An 18,101-nucleotide genomic window follows, 5' to 3' on the forward strand; every position below is an offset into this window, starting at 1 on the left:
TCTGTCACCTTAGAATCCTCCAGCGCTGGATACATTGTATTTACATAGAAGAATCGTCGCTATGGAGACCAGGGTCATTCTGCCACTGCATGTAAAGGCCTGGACAATCGGTCACATGCTTCTGGAAGTGGAGGCGTTCAGGATCTGCGGAAAGCTGGGTGCCGACTGCTCCTGCACTAATCAGGGAGTTTTACTTTGTATCAGCTCTGACGTGAGGTCGTTTCTGCAGAATTCTGTGTGTGAACTATGGCGCAATATCGTTATCATCCCGACTGGGCGGATGACGTCAGAACCGAAGAGTGAAAACCATGAAGACAAACCTGGTTTCTTTTTCTTTAATTTGATGTAAAATAGAATCAATTCCCCGATAATCGGTTCAGTACAAACCGGAGGCGCGATCTGGTGTCTACAAAGAATCACCATAAAAAAAATAAGTTACATTCTGATCTACAGCAAAAGCATCAATATCAAAAAGAGTAAAAATCCCATTAGTGCGAAAATTACAGAATATACAGTAGTGACTAAGAGGAAGCGTGAAGGCGGAGCTTAGCATAACCCCACCCACAAGTGAAGGCTACAAGTAATGTTTCTATTACTGCTTCTACTCCAGTTACAGCCAGAGCTGCATTCAAAACTTTGTTCTTTCCGGTCTGATGCTCCACTTACAGCCAAAGCTGGTGCAATTCTAACTGAAGTCTAGATAACAGCAGAGGAAGGGGCTGGCTGGACTGTAACTGCAGCTCCGGCTGGGAATACAGCAGAAGACGTAATGGAAACAGCTTTGGCTGCGACTAGAGTATAAGAGGACAAGGTGGAAACAGAACCATAAACCTTATCACCATCATTGTAAAGGATTATAGACCGCTATAAAAGGTTAGTGATAATGTGCAGAGTGAGATAAAGTGCTACAGCCTACAGGACGAACATGCTGGGAGCTGTAGTGCCCAGTGGTTATAGGATTCGTATGACAATAAAATACCTCTTGTAACAGAACACTTCCTGGACCGGAGGAGTAACGGAGGGCCGAGTCTGCCACTGTGACGACCCTCCTGCCAGCGAGTGGCACACTGCGACCTGCACAGGATCAGCCATAAACCAAGGCAAGAGCTTACATCCAGTCATCAGGTTCACGCTCCTCCCATGCCTCTCTAGCCCCTGCATCACATCTTGTACTCCAGTCACAGCCAGAGCTGCGGTCATTCAAACCACCCAGAGATCACAGCGCTTTGCAGCAGCCTGGTGGCGAGTGCAGCGCTGGATGTGACTGGAGCAAAAGAGAATATCCAGTCACGATACAGACTTGAGTAATATACACAAAATAGTCCACAAAAAGATAAAATTTGGACAGAGAACCCTGAATTAGCAAATGCAACACAAACTTGGAGTATAATCCCCCCAAAATTCTAATTTTAGTAAAGTACAAAACATCAGAATAATGAAAGAGGCTACTATCGCACACACACGCCTCCTGATGAAGGGAGACACGAAACGTGCGCTGGGGCGGCTGGACATCCACTGGCTTCTTGTAAGATAACTCTGCATAATTTTGCCTTATACTGACATCTTTATATCACATCTCATGAGTCCCTGGTTTACTTACTTTGACCACTTGGTCTTTCTCTTATAATAAACCCATTTGCACTTTAGTTTGTAGACAACTAATGTAGCTTTATGCACATAAAACTTTTTTAGCACTCCTGCTTTTTATTAATATGTTTACATACATAATCTCGTCACCTGGCATATTGATTGAGTTCATTTTACATAATACATGGGTCTTTTTTGTATTCAGGCATGATCACTCTATTTTAGCTTATGCCCTTTATTGAGCTTGCACGTTATGGCTGTATCTATGATATTAGTATTAATGTGATTATGGAATTTACTTACGGTAATTTTTACTCATATTTATTCATGGGCTTTGTGCATTATTTCCAGATACTCTGCCAGTGTCGAGTCCTTCTGTGCGCGATAGTAGCCTCTGTTTCATTATCTATTCTGATGTTTTGAACTTTAATAAAAATAGAATTTTGGGGGGATTATACTCCAGGACTTCAGTAATAACAAAATCATCAATCCTAAAACTTCCAGAACCTCCTGCCATTATCCAGGTAGTTAGTGCACACGTCCTCGCAGCCCTGCATGTGCCAGGGGGAGAGAGACTGGTGCATGTGCCCTTTAGTGAGTCACAGTGATACATTGTAACACCTGGCCTGATACGTTTCCACACAAGAATCACAATCTGTAGTCCAACACCTACTGACTGCTACACTGAGGCCCTGGGGAGATTATCGATTTAAAAGACAAACTCCAACATGCTGATGGTTTCCTTTTCAGCGCAGCTTTTTCGTTGTTTGTGGCCGCCAGTATTAAAGCTTTCAGGGCAGCAATGAATGAAAACCAATATCTTCATTATCAATGTACCAAACATTGAACCGCAGCTGCAGCTCTGCACCACGCTGACTACATCCAATACTAGATGCACCACGTCCAGGGAGGAATGAAAGTTGAGGTTCATTTTTTTTTGTTAACACTCTAGTCACATCCAGAGCTGCATTTAGTTTGGGCATCTCCGGCTAGGAATCAGTCATCCACAATACACTGCAGGCTCTGCGCCATTACATCACCCAGAATGCACCTCTGTACAGATAAGATCCTGCTGGCCGAGAATGCAGCTCTGGAGGTGAATGGAGTAGGAGCTGTGAAGGAGCTACATGAAGTTTCTCTCTATTCTACGGTAGAAATGATCCTGCAACTAAACAAAGAGCAAAAGTAACAAGAAGCGTTAAACTTTCCAAGGGAGAACGGTCGTCTGTGCCAAACAGCAGCGGGCAGAGAAGCTGCCTCCGTCCAGGGTTAGTTTTACAGCCTCTCGCTTTACAGCAGGATTCCAGCAGTGACACTTGGAGAAATGCTGAACTGTTACGTTTCCACAAGTACAATAAAAGAATAAAAGTTAATGAAAAATACATCAATAAAAAAATCCCATGACCGTGTAGCGAGCGTCACGAGGCAGCAGGAGGGCGAGGGCTCCGGTGCGAATCTTCACGTACATTCCCTGGAGAATCCTCATCCAAGAGAGACGGTCTCATGACGCCGCCGTCATCGCGGGATGCAGAATCTTTAGCGATGATCCGTAAAAGCGCGGAGAGATCCGAGCGTAAGGCGAAGCCGACCGCGAAGTGTCGCAGGGAGTCGTCCACATCGGCACCTGACAGCGGCGGGGGAAGGGAGATTCCAGTGTATCGATAGCTGATAGTGAGGGATCGTCTTATCAGCTGTCAGGGGATCTGCTCCGGCTCATCGGCAGCTTCTTGTACTGATAACACCGTCCCTTTAACGTCCAGTCTCTCCCGATGGCGCCTCAGAGCTCCGTGGTCAGCAGACATCGCGGTCTGGTCACTTCCTCGGGAACGATGGTGCTGAAATAAAGCGGAAATGTCAGAAGTCGCCGATCACAGCGTACCAAATACTAGACGGTACTAGGGAACAGCGCCACTCCTGCCACAGGTCGTGTAGGGAACTGCAGCTCATCCACATCGACAGCAGGGAAGCAGAGCTGCAATACCAGATACAACCAGGGCCAGCGCCGTTTCTGGGACCTGTAACTATACCATCAAAAGTGTAGGACTTCACCTGGCGGTGGTGGCGGCAGGGGTGACACTCGGGGTCTCGGCAGCAGCGGTCGGCGAGACGATCACTTTATTCAGGACTTTTGCTGACAACGAGGTCTCTGCTCCGAAGTGACCATTAGATACGACTCCACTCTGAGAACAGCAAGAATCAGTGAGAAAATATCAGTTCTGCGGTGCGGCACCTTCTACTCCAGTCACAACCAGAGCTGCCGCTGCAGACTCGGTGTCTGTTGTGGTGCATTGTGGGAGTAGTAGTATTCTCATTAGACTCCGCACAGCTTCTCCATCAGCTCTAACAGACAACTGGAAAAAAGGGGCCACATGAAGTGACACCAGTCCTTGCACTTACCGGTATCAACCACCGGGGGGCGATAGATGAGTATGACGAGACCTGCAGAGAACAGACACGTCAGCACGAGGCGCACTGAGGGGCAGAACAGTGGCAGCTTTACTACAGGTGATGTTACCGGCGGCGCAGCAAGCGTCTCCGTGAGGTCAATCAGGTTCTCTGTCAGCGACGCCAGCAGCAGGTCCAGGTCATCGGTCGCCGTCTGCGAGGGGGGAAGAGAAAACTGGTATAACGGGTGCCCCTTCCAACCTCCCCTCCCCCCACACACGAACAACCTGCACCCCCCCAAATAACACATCAGGTAAAGGGCTCAGGCAGCGTCATAAAGCCCAATCTCCATATAATGGAAAGTTCTGCAAATGTCAAACATTCTTTGTTACTATTCACCGACAGCAAGCAGAGGTCTCAACAACAAACTTGTATATATTGAATGGCTGAAAGTCGCCCGACCTCGTCCTGCTCCACAGCTGCGGGTCTGTGATCCTCTATCAGCCCGGCGTTCTGGCTGTGCTCATTCACAGGATATAATGTAACGAACCCTCAACCGTGAGAAACATTAGGGAAGGTTTTCACCCTCCATTAACGGCTATTCTGCTGCAGATCGTTTTTCTCATTCACCAACAGCAAGCAGAGAATGTGCGGAATTAATGGAGTAAAGCATGGCGGAAGGAGAATGGTAGAGACGGAGCCCGAAGATCAACGGTAAGGAAGGAGCGACGCTCTGCAGGGACATCAGAATGGCGGAGTTCAGCTCCTGAGGTCATATTATACCGCTTACTGATCCGGTTATTACAGTAGTGGCTCCATATTCCCGATGGCTGTCTGAGACTCTGGTTAGGGGGGATATCACCGGCAGCCCATGATCATAGAATCGAAGAGTTGGAAGGGACCTCCTGGGCCATCTGGTCCAACCCCCTGCTCAAAGCAGGATTCCCTAAATCATCCCAGTCAGATGTCTGTCAAGCCTCTGTTTGAAGACTTCCATTGAAGGAGAACTCACCACTTCTCGTGGCAGCCTGTTCCACTCATTGATCACTCTGTCAAAAAGTTCTTTCTAATATTTAATCTGTGTCTCCTCCCATTCAGTTTCATCCCATTGCTTCTAGTCTTTCCTTGTGCAAATGAGAATAAAGTTGATCCTTCTACAATGTGACAGCCCTTTAGATATTTGTAGATGGCTATTAAGTCTCCTCTCAGTCTTCTCTTTTGCAGGCTAAACATTCCCAGATCCTGCAACCTTTCCTCATAAGACAGGGTTTGCAGACCGGTCACCATTCTGGTCGCTGTTTTCTGAACTTGCTCCAGTTTGTTGATGTCTTTTTTAAAATGTGGTGCCCAAAACTGGACACAATATTCCAGATGAGGTCTGACCAAAGATGAGTAGAGAGAAATAATGACTTCACGTGATCTAGACTGTATGCTTCTGTTAATACATCCTAGAATTGCATTTGCCTTTTTTGCTGCTGCATCACACTGTTGACTCATATTCAGTCTGTGATTTCTTAGTATACCCAAGTCTTTTTCACATGTGCTGTCACTTAGGCCTATTCCTCCCATTCTGTATATGCTTTTTTCATTTTTATTGCCCAGATGTAGTACTTTGCATTTTTCCCTGCTAAAAACCATTCTGTTAGTTGCTGCCCACTTCTCCAGTTTATTTATATCTCTTTGAATCCTCTCTCTCTCTCTTCTCTAGTATTAGCTATCCCTCCTAGCTTTGTGTCATCAGCAAATTTAATCAGTTTACCCTCAATTCCTTCATCTAAATGATTGATAAAGATGTTATCAGACCCCCATGTCCCATCCCCCAAACACTGGACCTCACAACTTCCCCAAATTACAGCTTTGGTTTTCCCCTACAATCCCGTCCTGATGCAAAGCCTGGTGGGGTGAAGGGTGCGTTACCTTGAGGTGTGCGGCCTCTTCTGGGGGTGGCAGGATGGGCGACAGCAGCGAGGTCTCAAGTTTTGAATCTTTTAGTTCCTGGGATCCAAAATTTCTACAGAAAAATCATAAAATATAAAGAACATTGGCGATAAAGGGTTTATATGGAGATGTAAGGCAGGAAAGGCACAGGGAGTGTGCAAGGAGTAGACGGCAGGGACAACACCGCTGCAGAGCCGTGTGTCTCGGGGGTATAAGCGCAGGGTCGGAGCCAGAGCCGTGTGTCTCGGGGGTATAAGCGCAGGGTCGGAGCCAGAGCCGTGTGTCTCGGGGGTATAAGCGCAGGGTCGGAGCCAGAGCCGTGTGTCTCGGGGGTATAAGCGCAGGGTCGGAGCCAGAGCCGTGTGTCTCGGGGGTATAAGCGCAGGGTCGGAGCCAGAGCCGTGTGTCTCGGGGGTATAAGCGCAGGGTCGGAGCCAGAGCCGTGTGTCTCGGGGGTATAAGCGCAGGGTCGGAGCCAGAGCCGTGTGTCTCGGGGGTATAAGCGCAGGGTCGGAGCCAGAGCCGTGTGTCTCGGGGGTATAAGCGCAGGGTCGGAGCCAGAGCCGTGTGTCTCGGGGGTATAAGCGCAGGGTCGGAGCCAGAGCCGTGTGTCTCGGGGGTATAAGCGCAGGGTCGGAGCCAGAGCCGTGTGTCTCGGGGGTATAAGCGCAGGGTCGGAGCCAGAGCCGTGTGTCTCGGGGGTATAAGCGCAGGGTCGGAGCCAGAGCCGTGTGTCTCGGGGGTATAAGCGCAGGGTCGGAGCCAGAGCCGTGTGTCTCGGGGGTATAAGCGCAGGGTCGGAGCCAGAGCCGTGTGTCTCGGGGGTATAAGCGCAGGGTCGGAGCCAGAGCCGTGTGTCTCGGGGGTATAAGCGCAGGGTCGGAGCCAGAGCCGTGTGTCTCGGGGGTATAAGCGCAGGGTCGGAGCCAGAGCCGTGTGTCTCGGGGGTATAAGCGCAGGGTCGGAGCCAGAGCCGTGTGTCTCGGGGGTATAAGCGCAGGGTCGGAGCCAGAGCCGTGTGTCTCGGGGGTATAAGCGCAGGGTCGGAGCCAGAGCCGTGTGTCTCGGGGGTATAAGCGCAGGGTCGGAGCCAGAGCCGTGTGTCTCGGGGGTATAAGCGCAGGGTCGGAGCCAGAGCCGTGTGTCTCGGGGGTATAAGCGCAGGGTCGGAGCCAGAGCCGTGTGTCTCGGGGGTATAAGCGCAGGGTCGGAGCCAGAGCCGTGTGTCTCGGGGGTATAAGCGCAGGGTCGGAGCCAGAGCCGTGTGTCTCGGGGGTATAAGCGCAGGGTCGGAGCCAGAGCCGTGTGTCTCGGGGGTATAAGCGCAGGGTCGGAGCCAGAGCCGTGTGTCTCGGGGGTATAAGCGCAGGGTCGGAGCCAGAGCCGTGTGTCTCGGGGGTATAAGCGCAGGGTCGGAGCCAGAGCCGTGTGTCTCGGGGGTATAAGCGCAGGGTCGGAGCCAGAGCCGTGTGTCTCGGGGGTATAAGCGCAGGGTCGGAGCCAGAGCCGTGTGTCTCGGGGGTATAAGCGCAGGGTCGGAGCCAGAGCCGTGTGTCTCGGGGGTATAAGCGCAGGGTCGGAGCCAGAGCCGTGTGTCTCGGGGGTATAAGCGCAGGGTCGGAGCCAGAGCCGTGTGTCTCGGGGGTATAAGCGCAGGGTCGGAGCCAGAGCCGTGTGTCTCGGGGGTATAAGCGCAGGGTCGGAGCCAGAGCCGTGTGTCTCGGGGGTATAAGCGCAGGGTCGGAGCCAGAGCCGTGTGTCTCGGGGGTATAAGCGCAGGGTCGGAGCCAGAGCCGTGTGTCTCGGGGGTATAAGCGCAGGGTCGGAGCCAGAGCCGTGTGTCTCGGGGGTATAAGCGCAGGGTCGGAGCCAGAGCCGTGTGTCTCGGGGGTATAAGCGCAGGGTCGGAGCCAGAGCCGTGTGTCTCGGGGGTATAAGCGCAGGGTCGGAGCCAGAGCCGTGTGTCTCGGGGGTATAAGCGCAGGGTCGGAGCCAGAGCCGTGTGTCTCGGGGGTATAAGCGCAGGGTCGGAGCCAGAGCCGTGTGTCTCGGGGGTATAAGCGCAGGGTCGGAGCCAGAGCCGTGTGTCTCGGGGGTATAAGCGCAGGGTCGGAGCCAGAGCCGTGTGTCTCGGGGGTATAAGCGCAGGGTCGGAGCCAGAGCCGTGTGTCTCGGGGGTATAAGCGCAGGGTCGGAGCCAGAGCCGTGTGTCTCGGGGGTATAAGCGCAGGGTCGGAGCCAGAGCCGTGTGTCTCGGGGGTATAAGCGCAGGGTCGGAGCCAGAGCCGTGTGTCTCGGGGGTATAAGCGCAGGGTCGGAGCCAGAGCCGTGTGTCTCGGGGGTATAAGCGCAGGGTCGGAGCCAGAGCCGTGTGTCTCGGGGGTATAAGCGCAGGGTCGGAGCCAGAGCCGTGTGTCTCGGGGGTATAAGCGCAGGGTCGGAGCCAGAGCCGTGTGTCTCGGGGGTATAAGCGCAGGGTCGGAGCCAGAGCCGTGTGTCTCGGGGGTATAAGCGCAGGGTCGGAGCCAGAGCCGTGTGTCTCGGGGGTATAAGCGCAGGGTCGGAGCCAGAGCCGTGTGTCTCGGGGGTATAAGCGCAGGGTCGGAGCCAGAGCCGTGTGTCTCGGGGGTATAAGCGCAGGGTCGGAGCCAGAGCCGTGTGTCTCGGGGGTATAAGCGCAGGGTCGGAGCCAGAGCCGTGTGTCTCGGGGGTATAAGCGCAGGGTCGGAGCCAGAGCCGTGTGTCTCGGGGGTATAAGCGCAGGGTCGGAGCCAGAGCCGTGTGTCTCGGGGGTATAAGCGCAGGGTCGGAGCCAGAGCCGTGTGTCTCGGGGGTATAAGCGCAGGGTCGGAGCCAGAGCCGTGTGTCTCGGGGGTATAAGCGCAGGGTCGGAGCCAGAGCCGTGTGTCTCGGGGGTATAAGCGCAGGGTCGGAGCCAGAGCCGTGTGTCTCGGGGGTATAAGCGCAGGGTCGGAGCCAGAGCCGTGTGTCTCGGGGGTATAAGCGCAGGGTCGGAGCCAGAGCCGTGTGTCTCGGGGGTATAAGCGCAGGGTCGGAGCCAGAGCCGTGTGTCTCGGGGGTATAAGCGCAGGGTCGGAGCCAGAGCCGTGTGTCTCGGGGGTATAAGCGCAGGGTCGGAGCCAGAGCCGTGTGTCTCGGGGGTATAAGCGCAGGGTCGGAGCCAGAGCCGTGTGTCTCGGGGGTATAAGCGCAGGGTCGGAGCCAGAGCCGTGTGTCTCGGGGGTATAAGCGCAGGGTCGGAGCCAGAGCCGTGTGTCGGGGGTATAAGCGCAGGGTCGGAGCCAGAGCCGTGTGTCGGGGGTATAAGCGCAGGGTCGGAGCCAGAGCCGTGTGTCGGGGGTATAAGCGCAGGGTCGGAGCCAGAGCCGTGTGTCGGGGGAATAAGCGCAGGGTCGGAGCCAGAGCCGTGTGTCGGGGGAATAAGCGCAGGGTCGGAGCCAGAGCCGTGTGTCGGGGGTATAAGCGCAGGGTCGGAGCCAGAGCCGTGTGTCGGGGGTATAAGCGCAGGGTCGGAGCCAGAGCCGTGTGTCGGGGGTATAAGCGCAGGGTCGGAGCCAGAGCCGTGTGTCGGGGGTATAAGCGCAGGGTCGGAGCCAGAGCCGTGTGTCGGGGGTATAAGCGCAGGGTTGGCGCCGATGCTGGGAAGGGATGGAGCAGTGTGTTGTGAGATAAAGGCAGGGTTGGCGCCGGAGCCATGTGTCGGGGGATCGACGCCTCATGCAGGACACCACTCACGTTATGAATGCGGTCGGCAGTGGAGTTTGCGGCTCTCCGTCTGGACTTTCCTGCACCATCGAGCGGTTATGGACCTTCACACTTCTGCACAGGAAACAGCGGCCATTATCCTGGGAACACGGGTTCTCGACAAATGAGATCTGGGGCGATGGAGACACTTACCGGGGAGACGCATCCTCAGCGGCCGGGTGACTGATCCCCAAATCATCTCCTATAATCTGTGAAGACAGAAAGCTCCGGGTCACATGACAGAACGCTCCTCCCGCCACCCTGACAGTGCGGTGCTGCCGGCGATCGCCCCAGAAGACGTCACCTTCTGTCCAGCCTCCACCTGCGCCTTCAGGATGTTGCTCTTGATGTCGGCGGGCGGCCATAGTGCAGCCGGCGCTGGAGCATCTACCTTGTTATTCAGACATTTCTCGAGAAGCTTCACTGGATCCTCCTGAGAGACAATGATGGGGGTTATACCAGAAGAAAACAGCTGCAGGCCGGGGAGCAAGGAGCAAAGTCAGCGGAATACAGGGGCCGATAACCTAGGACAAGAGGGGGTACGAGGAGCAGCAGGCGGCACCAGGCGGAGGGGAATGGAGGGCCGAGCGCTCGCCGGTACCTGCTTGTTCACGTTGATATTTACTCGCACCGGAGGGACGGCAAAGTTACCGGCGTCCACGTTATTCAGCTTCACGGTCGCATCTTCAAAAGCTGAAAACAAAAACTAAAATCAGAAGATCACAGTGGGCAGGAAGGTCGCATGATAAAGAAAGTGCCCCCAATCTCGGCTTCTCCCCCACTCCGATACCAGAGACTTCAGACTCTAGAAAAGCCGGACGACAACCGCAGCACGAGCTGGAATAGCAGCCGCTGGTTGTCAGCCAGCTTTCCCGGGGCGTTCCCTTACCTAGGGCGGCATCCGGCTGGGCTCCAGGTAGTTCCTCTAGGCAGGGGTTGGTGAAGGCCAGGAGTCCGGCATCCAGACTGGCTCCGGGGCCCGAGGTGACCGGCAGTGACAGGATCTCGTCCAGTTTGTTTTCCAGCAATTCCTGACTCTCCGTGACACTAACAAAGCTGTGGAGGCAGCAGGAGAAACCTGAGACCCGGCTCCCGGAGCAGCGCTCCGAGCCGCCCTGTGCTGCGCTGCCACTGCCAGATCCACAACAGCTCATCCTGAGCGCGCGGTGGTGGAGGAGACCGCAGAGGGGAGGACACTGCGGCGGTGGAGGACACCGCAGAGGGGGAAGAGGACACTGCAGAGGGGGAGGAGGACACCGCAGAGGGGGAGGAGGACACTGCGGCGGTGGAGGAGACCGCAGAGGGGGAGGAGGACGAGACCGCGGCGGTGGAGGACACTGCGGCAGTGGAGGCACACCAAATAAACCGGCAGACATCTGCTCCGCCAGAGTTTATGATGCACGGATGGCAGTGAAGACCGACACAGCGGCCAATCTTCAGGGAGAAAATGGCGCCCAGGTCTCGCCCTCCTCGCAGGGAGATGAATATGGGGCGACACCAAGTATCGGAGATGTCACCACTGAGCCACGGAATAATGGAGGGTTAACCATTTATTACCTGAAGCTGAGGATCAGCAGCACACAGGAGCCCCCTAGTGGCCACACAAGCAGGAGACGGCAGAGCCAGCAGGCGCCATTCACAATCTGTGGCCATAGAGGAAACATTCAGGTTTGGACAAAATGGTTTTATTTGGGTTTTTGCTGTTACATAGAAGTGATGGCGTCTGCAACCGAAGCCGAGGACGACCTTGGTGCTGAAGGGGTTTAATGCCTTATTTGTGCCCATGCCCCCCTGGTGACACTTCCTGTCCTGTGGCTCATGGTCCTTCTCAGTGTGTGATTCTGATTGGCTGCTGTATAAGTGAATCCTACCTGGCACAGGTGCAGGGACAGGAAGTGTTATCATGGGGACACTGACAAGAAATGAGCTTTTCCACATCCATAAATGTCTGGATCACAAATCTTCTGCTTTTTCTGGCAGATTTCACACTGTAACAAAGAGTTTTGCTTTAACAGCGGGAGAGGGGCCCGTGGGGGGACGAGGGGCCCGACGTCGCGCCCATAATACTGGAGCCTCCCCCCAAACCTGCTGGGATAATGGCAGCATTCTGTCCGCTCTATTGACCTCAGGATCGGTGATCGGGAGCGGTCCGGGGGCCCCTCATTACAGTCACAGTCCGGGATCTACAGGTGACGTCAGCTGACGGCGTCCCCCAGGCGGTACGTGATCCGCCTTATAACTCCGTCATGGCCGCCCGGGGGTTCAGGCCGCGGAGCTCGATCGGTTTCCCAGCGTTTTTCTCATTGTGCTGATGCACGAAGTGGGTGTAGCTCCTGTCCGCCATCAGCGAGGACGACGTCTGCGGCTTCCGGTGACTTCCAGCGTCCGGCGCGGCGCCCGGCGCTCCCATGGGCCTACGGTGATTTTATTTAAAGACTACAGATTAATATGGTGATAAAACGACCATGAAAATGGCGAGAAAGAAGCCTGCAACCGATAGAACAGCGAGGAAGAGAAGGACGAGGAGAGGAGGGAAAGTCAGCGAGCGCTGCCGCGTCCAGAGGAATCAGCGTCATCAGATCAAGAGCGGATCATTGATTGGAAGATCCATCAATGTGATCACTGATCAAAGATCATCAGTAGGATCAGAACATCGATTGAATTATTAGATTAGCGGCACAAGATCACAGACTTAGATCAGACGATGAACTAACAGATTATTGGATCATTAGAATAAGATCACCGACAACCCCAATCTGTAACCAGGATCACTAATTACGGGATCGCACAGCTTCATCTTCCATCATGGATCATGGGGATCAGATCATGGATTACTGATCACAGATGATCAATTCTCACTCCTGGGATACAATCAATATTTACACTGGATCAGTCATCAGATCAGGACCAACTACAGTCAGGACTGATTTGGAGGCAATCATTGGTTATTCAGACCGGATCACCAGCTCATGACTGAGACCGGATCACCAGCATCAGATCACCTATTTATAACAGATTAGAATAAACATCTATCATTGGCAATCAGGTCGTCAGTGGATTACATCGTTTATCCTGGATCATAGTCTTCCTTCAGACTGATCACTATTTACACTCGATCACTGACTGTTGATCGCTTTGATCCAACCAATGGGAGCTGATCGTGCACACGGGACACTGATTATATGGACAACTGGATCCTAAAGTCTTTATCGGGACCAATCATCGATTTGGCCCCGATCAGTAACATTCGCCTTTGAGAGTCTGATTGGATTATTGATCTCTCGTCTCCAGATCTGATCATTAACGATGGATGTTATTGGATCATTTTCTGAGTTCTTGATCTCTGAGGATTAGTGCAGTCACAGGTGAGGATCACTACGGATCAGATCATAACTTCTGGTTATTGAGGATCACAGAAACCCTCATTACGGAGAAGATCGGACTCCGCAGAGATCAGGTCTGATATTGACAGTGAAAGAGTCTAAGAATCACGTTCCCAGAAATCAGGAAGAGCGAAGCAGAGGACACAACGTCACGGGATACAGATACTGGCGATCACAGCCGTATCCATATCGCAGGACCCCCAGCAGAGCCCCCCACCACCAGGCACCGCACACACCACAAGCTGATCAGCAAGGACTGATTTGTGATACAAGAAAAGCAGCGCAGCACAGAGAGCGAGCAGCACAGGGCGAAATCTACAGACACTGCAGCAAATCCAGCCCCCTCCCCCACCCCGAGCGGAAGGACCAGGACAGGAGACAGTTAAAAAAAATACAACTACTGAGGAAGAGGACCCCCACTAAGCATAACCACCGCCATCATCCTCGGCGCAGAGAGCCGTGTATAAAACATCTGTGCAGCTCGTTCACATCCGGTCATCGCCTTCTGTAGACGCTCTGCTTGCTGTCAGTGAATGGAGCGGAGCGTCCAAGACACCGGACCGTTACAATGTGTCAACGCAGGAGAAGTGACGCAATCTGGAGTCCAGGCTGCGGCTCAGACACTGGATACAGCGTATCACTGGCGAGGACCAGCGTTCAGCCCCCAAAGGAAAAGAACGTTTCTATTCACTGACTGCAAGCAGAGATACTGAAAATGGCGAGAAGTGATGACACTTCACATACATCAGACCAGAGCCTCAGGGTCACTAGGACTGTCCCCCGGTATCTAATCTATGGCCCTGTACGTCTCAGTAGCTTGGATACTGTTCTAGAGCGTATCCACCGGGGCGACACGACCCCCAAACTCCTCACTGGATGGATCCTCACGTGACATCCGGGTATGGTGGCCACTGGTATTCTGCACAAGAGCGACTAATAGATGTGGAGATAAAGGCGGCTGCCGCCCCATGGACGGGAACCCGACCACCAGTGTGAGGAGCGCACCTTCTCTTCTCCGGGGAGTCGGAGCCCGGACTCTGGTGGAGGGCCTCACTGTCAAAGAGCGACGGCAGAACGGGAACCGGGGGACGAACCGGCGGCTTGACGGGCCAAACCTGCAATACAGGCAACGAGTCAGAGGACTGCAGGGCTGAGCTACCGTATCAAATCCTGTGCAATGCCGCCTGCTGAGCTACTGTATCTAATCCTGTGTGATACTGTCTGTTGAGCCGTGTATCTAGTCCTATCCTGTGTGATACTGTCTGCTGAGCTGTCTATCTAATCCTATCCTGTGTGATACTGACTGCTGAGCCGTGTATCTAATCCTATCCTGTGTGATACTGACTGCTGAACCGTGTATCTAATCCTCTCCTGTGATACTGACTGCTGAGCCGTGTATCTAATCCTCTCCTGTGTGATACTGACTGCTGAGCCGTGTATCTAATCCTATCCTGTGTGATACTGACTGCTGAGCCGTGTATCTAATCCTATCCTGTGTGATACCCTCTGCTGAGCCGTGTATCTAGTCCTATCCTGTGTGAATACAGTCTGCTGTGTATCTAATCCTGTGTGATACTGTCGGCCAATCAGCAGCGGGGGACGGTTACACCGCTCTTACTTGCTGAGCTCCGTTGCTTTGTGTCGCAGGATCCATCCGGTCGGAGCTGCAGGCAGTAAGAGAAGAGATGAAGGTTGAGGCCGCGACGCTGCTCCTGCGGCGACGCACGTCCACGCTCTGCACTCACCTGATCTGCTTGGATCGCGGAGCTTGTGCTGTGAATGGAAAGACATGCCAGTCAGCAGACCGGAGTTACCACTGCAGTAAAGCGACCCTGACGGCGGCGTCATCGCTCATCCGCTCGGGGCGCTGCCTACCTCGATTCAGCAGGGTTCTCCGCGAGTAGCGTTTGCTGGGTCTGCGCTCAAAGGACGACGAACGCCGCGGTTTGCTGGATTTTGTTGTCTGGTATTCGGTTTTGCCGCTGAAAAGAGACAGAATGTTAGAAACTGACGATCGAGGGATTAAAGGGGAACCGCACCTCCCAAATTAAATATTCATAGACCCAAGCAGTCAGAATGATGTTACATAGGACTGCACAGTTATCATGGGGCTGCAATCAGCTCTGCTACATTGGTTAAAGCCACAAGTAGAGGCGATTCGCTTGAGAGTTGCAGGTTCTGCTCTAGTCACATCCAGAGCTGCACCCAGATTACTTCCACCCATGCATTGTATAGCTTCAGCACTGCAGCTCTGGATGTGACCGGAGCAGAACTGTCACCCTCCTCACCTGTATCTGAAGCGGGAGCCGAGCCGTATAAATCCGGAGCGGCTGGAGCTTTTCTGCGTGGGCCCCCGGAGCCGGAAGAAGGCGTGATGCTCCACCGCACACTTCCACAGGTGCTTGCACGCCTTCGGATGCTCCATCTTAAAGACAAACGTGTGCTCCTGCTCCTTGCCCTATAAATCAGACGGGTCTGTTAGTCTCAGGGGCCCGCAGAGTCCAACTGCAGGGGCGGCTATCCCATCCACCACCTCCTGATACACAGTGCAGACCAAAAGTTTGGACACACCTTCTCATTCAGAGTTTTCATTATTTTCATGACTATGAAAATTGTAGATTCACTCTGAAGGCATCAAAACTATGAATTACCACATGTGGAATTATATAATTAAAGTGTGAAACAACTGAAAATATGTCTTATATTCTAGGTTCTTCAGAGTAGCCACCTTTTGCTTTGATTACTGCTTTGCACACTCTTGGCATTCTCTTGATGAGCTTCAAGAGGTATTCACCGGAAATGGTCTTCCAACAGTCTTGATGGAGTTTCCAGAGATGCTTAGCACTTGTTGGCCCTTTTGCCTTCACTCTGTGGTCCAGCTCACCCCAAACCATCTCGATTGGGTTCAGGTCTGGTGACTGTGGAGGCCAGGTCATCTGGCGTAGCACCCCATCACTCTCCTTCTTGGTCAGATAGCCCTTACACAGCCTGGAGGTGTTTGAGGTCATTGTCCTGTTGAAAAATAAATGATGGTCCAACTAAACGCAAACCGGATGGAATAGCATGCCGCTGCAAGATGCTGTGGTAGCCATGCTGGTTCAGTATGCCTTCAATTTTGAATAAATCCCCAACAGTGTCACCAGCAAAGCCCCCGCACACCATCACACCTCCTCCTCCATGCTTCACGGTGGGAACAACGCATGTAGAGTCCATCCGTTCACCTTTTCTGCGTCGCACAAAGACACGGTGGTTGGAACCAAAGATCTCAAATTTGGACTCATCAGACCAAAGCACAGATTTCCACTGGTCTAATGTCCATTCCTTGTGTTCTTTAGCCCAAACAAGTCTCTTCTGCTTGTTGCCTGTCCTTAGCAGTGGTTTCCTAGCAGCTATTTTACCATGAAGGCCTGCTGCACAAAGTCTCCTCTTCACAGTTGTTGTAGAGATGTGTCTGCTGCTAGAACTCTGTGTGGCATTGACCTGGTCTCTAATCTGAGCTGCTGTTAACCTGCGATTTCTGAGGCTGGTGACTCGGATGAACTTATCCTCCGCAGCAGAGGTGACTCTTGGTTTCCTTTCCTGGGGCGGTCCTCATGTGAGCCAGTTTCTTTATAGCGCTTTATGGTTTTTGCCAATGCACTTGGGGACACTTTCAAAGTAATGATGGCCACTCGTTTTTCTTTACTTAGAATTTGTATTATGGCAAGAAAAAAGCAGCTAACAGTCTATTCAGTAGGACTATCAGCTGTGTATCCACCAGACTTCTGCACAACACAACTGATGGTCCCAACCCCATTTATAAGGCAAGAAATCCCACTTATTAAACCTGACAGGGCACACCTGTGAAGTGAAAACCATTTCTGGTGACTACCTCTTGAAGCTACTCAAGAGAATGCCAAGAGTGTGCAAAGCAGAAATCAAAGCAAAAGGTGGCTACTTTGAAGAATCTAGAATATAAGACATATTTTCAGTTGTTTCACACTTTTTTGTTAATTATATAATTCCACATGTGGTAATTCATTGTTTTGATGCCTTCAGAATGAATCTACAATTTTCATAGTCATGAAAATAAAGAAAACTCTTTGAATGAGAAGGTGTGTCCAAACTTTTGGTCTGTACTGTATAGCGCCCCCCGCAGGACAGACCCCACACTCCTCACCTGTTCATCTATCCACCACCTCCTGATATATAGCGCCCCCCACACTCCTCACCTGCTCATCTCCCATCCACCACCTCCTGATATATAGCGCCCCCCGCAGGACAGACCCCACACTCCTCACCTGCTCATCTATCCACCACCTCCTGATATATAGCGCCCTCCGCAGGACGGACCCTGCACATCTCCTATCCACCACCTCCTGATATATAGCGCCCCCCGCAGGACAAACTTCACACACCTCACCTGCACATCTCCTATCCACCACCTCCTGATATATAGCGCCCTCCGCAGGACGGACCCCACAATCCTCACCTGTTCATCGTCCTCAACCACCACCAACGTCAGTTTTGCCTTCTTGAAGTCCAAGCGAGTTATTTTGGGCCTGCGAGAAAAGGGATGACAGAGAGCAGAGTTATTACAATGCTGGATTATCGGAGGAGGTTACAAGCGTCACTCCAGGATGACGGCCGCCGGCGCAGGTCACTATGAACTGCCATTACCAGGAGCTGTCCAATCAATAATGAGGTGCACAATGAATGGAGCCATTCTACTATGTGAAGAAAGGCCGAGGACCCGCGTCACCCAAGAGCGTCACAGCTGAAGGTTTGTTACAATTGTATCCAGGCGACATTTCCCACCATTCCAAGGTCACAATGTGTCAGCAGGTAGAAGGTAACCAGAGGGAGAGATGAGCGGAGTGCGGACTGCACACAATGTAGAAAACCTCCTGCTGTGAACAGTATGGGGTCTGTGCACTTTGTCAGGTGCATGAAGGAAACAGCTTTCTAGTCACTGACAGCAGCAGAAATCATGAAACAGGGAAGGAACTGAACCAAAGTCCGTCAGGAAGTTGGAGAACATCACGATCAGTCTTCAGTAGTAAA

At 52.8% G+C, this 18,101-nt stretch overlaps 1 protein-coding gene across 1 annotated transcript in view; it reads right to left on the reverse strand.

The window, feature by feature from the left end:
• Nucleotides 1–321: 321 nt before the first annotated feature.
• The window catches only part of EPB41L5 (erythrocyte membrane protein band 4.1 like 5), a 37,609-nt gene continuing 19,829 nt past the window's right edge, over nt 322–18,101 (reverse strand). Inside the window, exons 11-26 of the mRNA XM_073545318.1 lie at nt 17,530–17,599; nt 15,347–15,516; nt 14,934–15,040; nt 14,804–14,831; nt 14,677–14,722; nt 14,064–14,173; nt 10,565–10,731; nt 10,277–10,368; nt 9,980–10,108; nt 9,829–9,884; nt 9,667–9,750; nt 5,890–5,983; nt 4,103–4,186; nt 3,985–4,026; nt 3,637–3,767; nt 322–3,422 (exon numbers count right to left, since the gene is read on the reverse strand). Of these exons, the coding sequence (XP_073401419.1) occupies nt 3,365–3,422; nt 3,637–3,767; nt 3,985–4,026; nt 4,103–4,186; nt 5,890–5,983; nt 9,667–9,750; nt 9,829–9,884; nt 9,980–10,108; nt 10,277–10,368; nt 10,565–10,731; nt 14,064–14,173; nt 14,677–14,722; nt 14,804–14,831; nt 14,934–15,040; nt 15,347–15,516; nt 17,530–17,599 (1,468 nt within the window). The 3' untranslated portion in view covers nt 322–3,364. The remainder of the gene's footprint in view (nt 3,423–3,636; nt 3,768–3,984; nt 4,027–4,102; nt 4,187–5,889; nt 5,984–9,666; nt 9,751–9,828; nt 9,885–9,979; nt 10,109–10,276; nt 10,369–10,564; nt 10,732–14,063; nt 14,174–14,676; nt 14,723–14,803; nt 14,832–14,933; nt 15,041–15,346; nt 15,517–17,529; nt 17,600–18,101) is intronic.

Source organism: Dendrobates tinctorius, unplaced genomic scaffold, assembly GCF_039654945.1.
Source record: "Dendrobates tinctorius isolate UK_male_01 unplaced genomic scaffold, ASM3965494v1 ptg000143l, whole genome shotgun sequence".
Taxonomy (NCBI): Eukaryota; Metazoa; Chordata; class Amphibia; order Anura; family Dendrobatidae; genus Dendrobates; species Dendrobates tinctorius.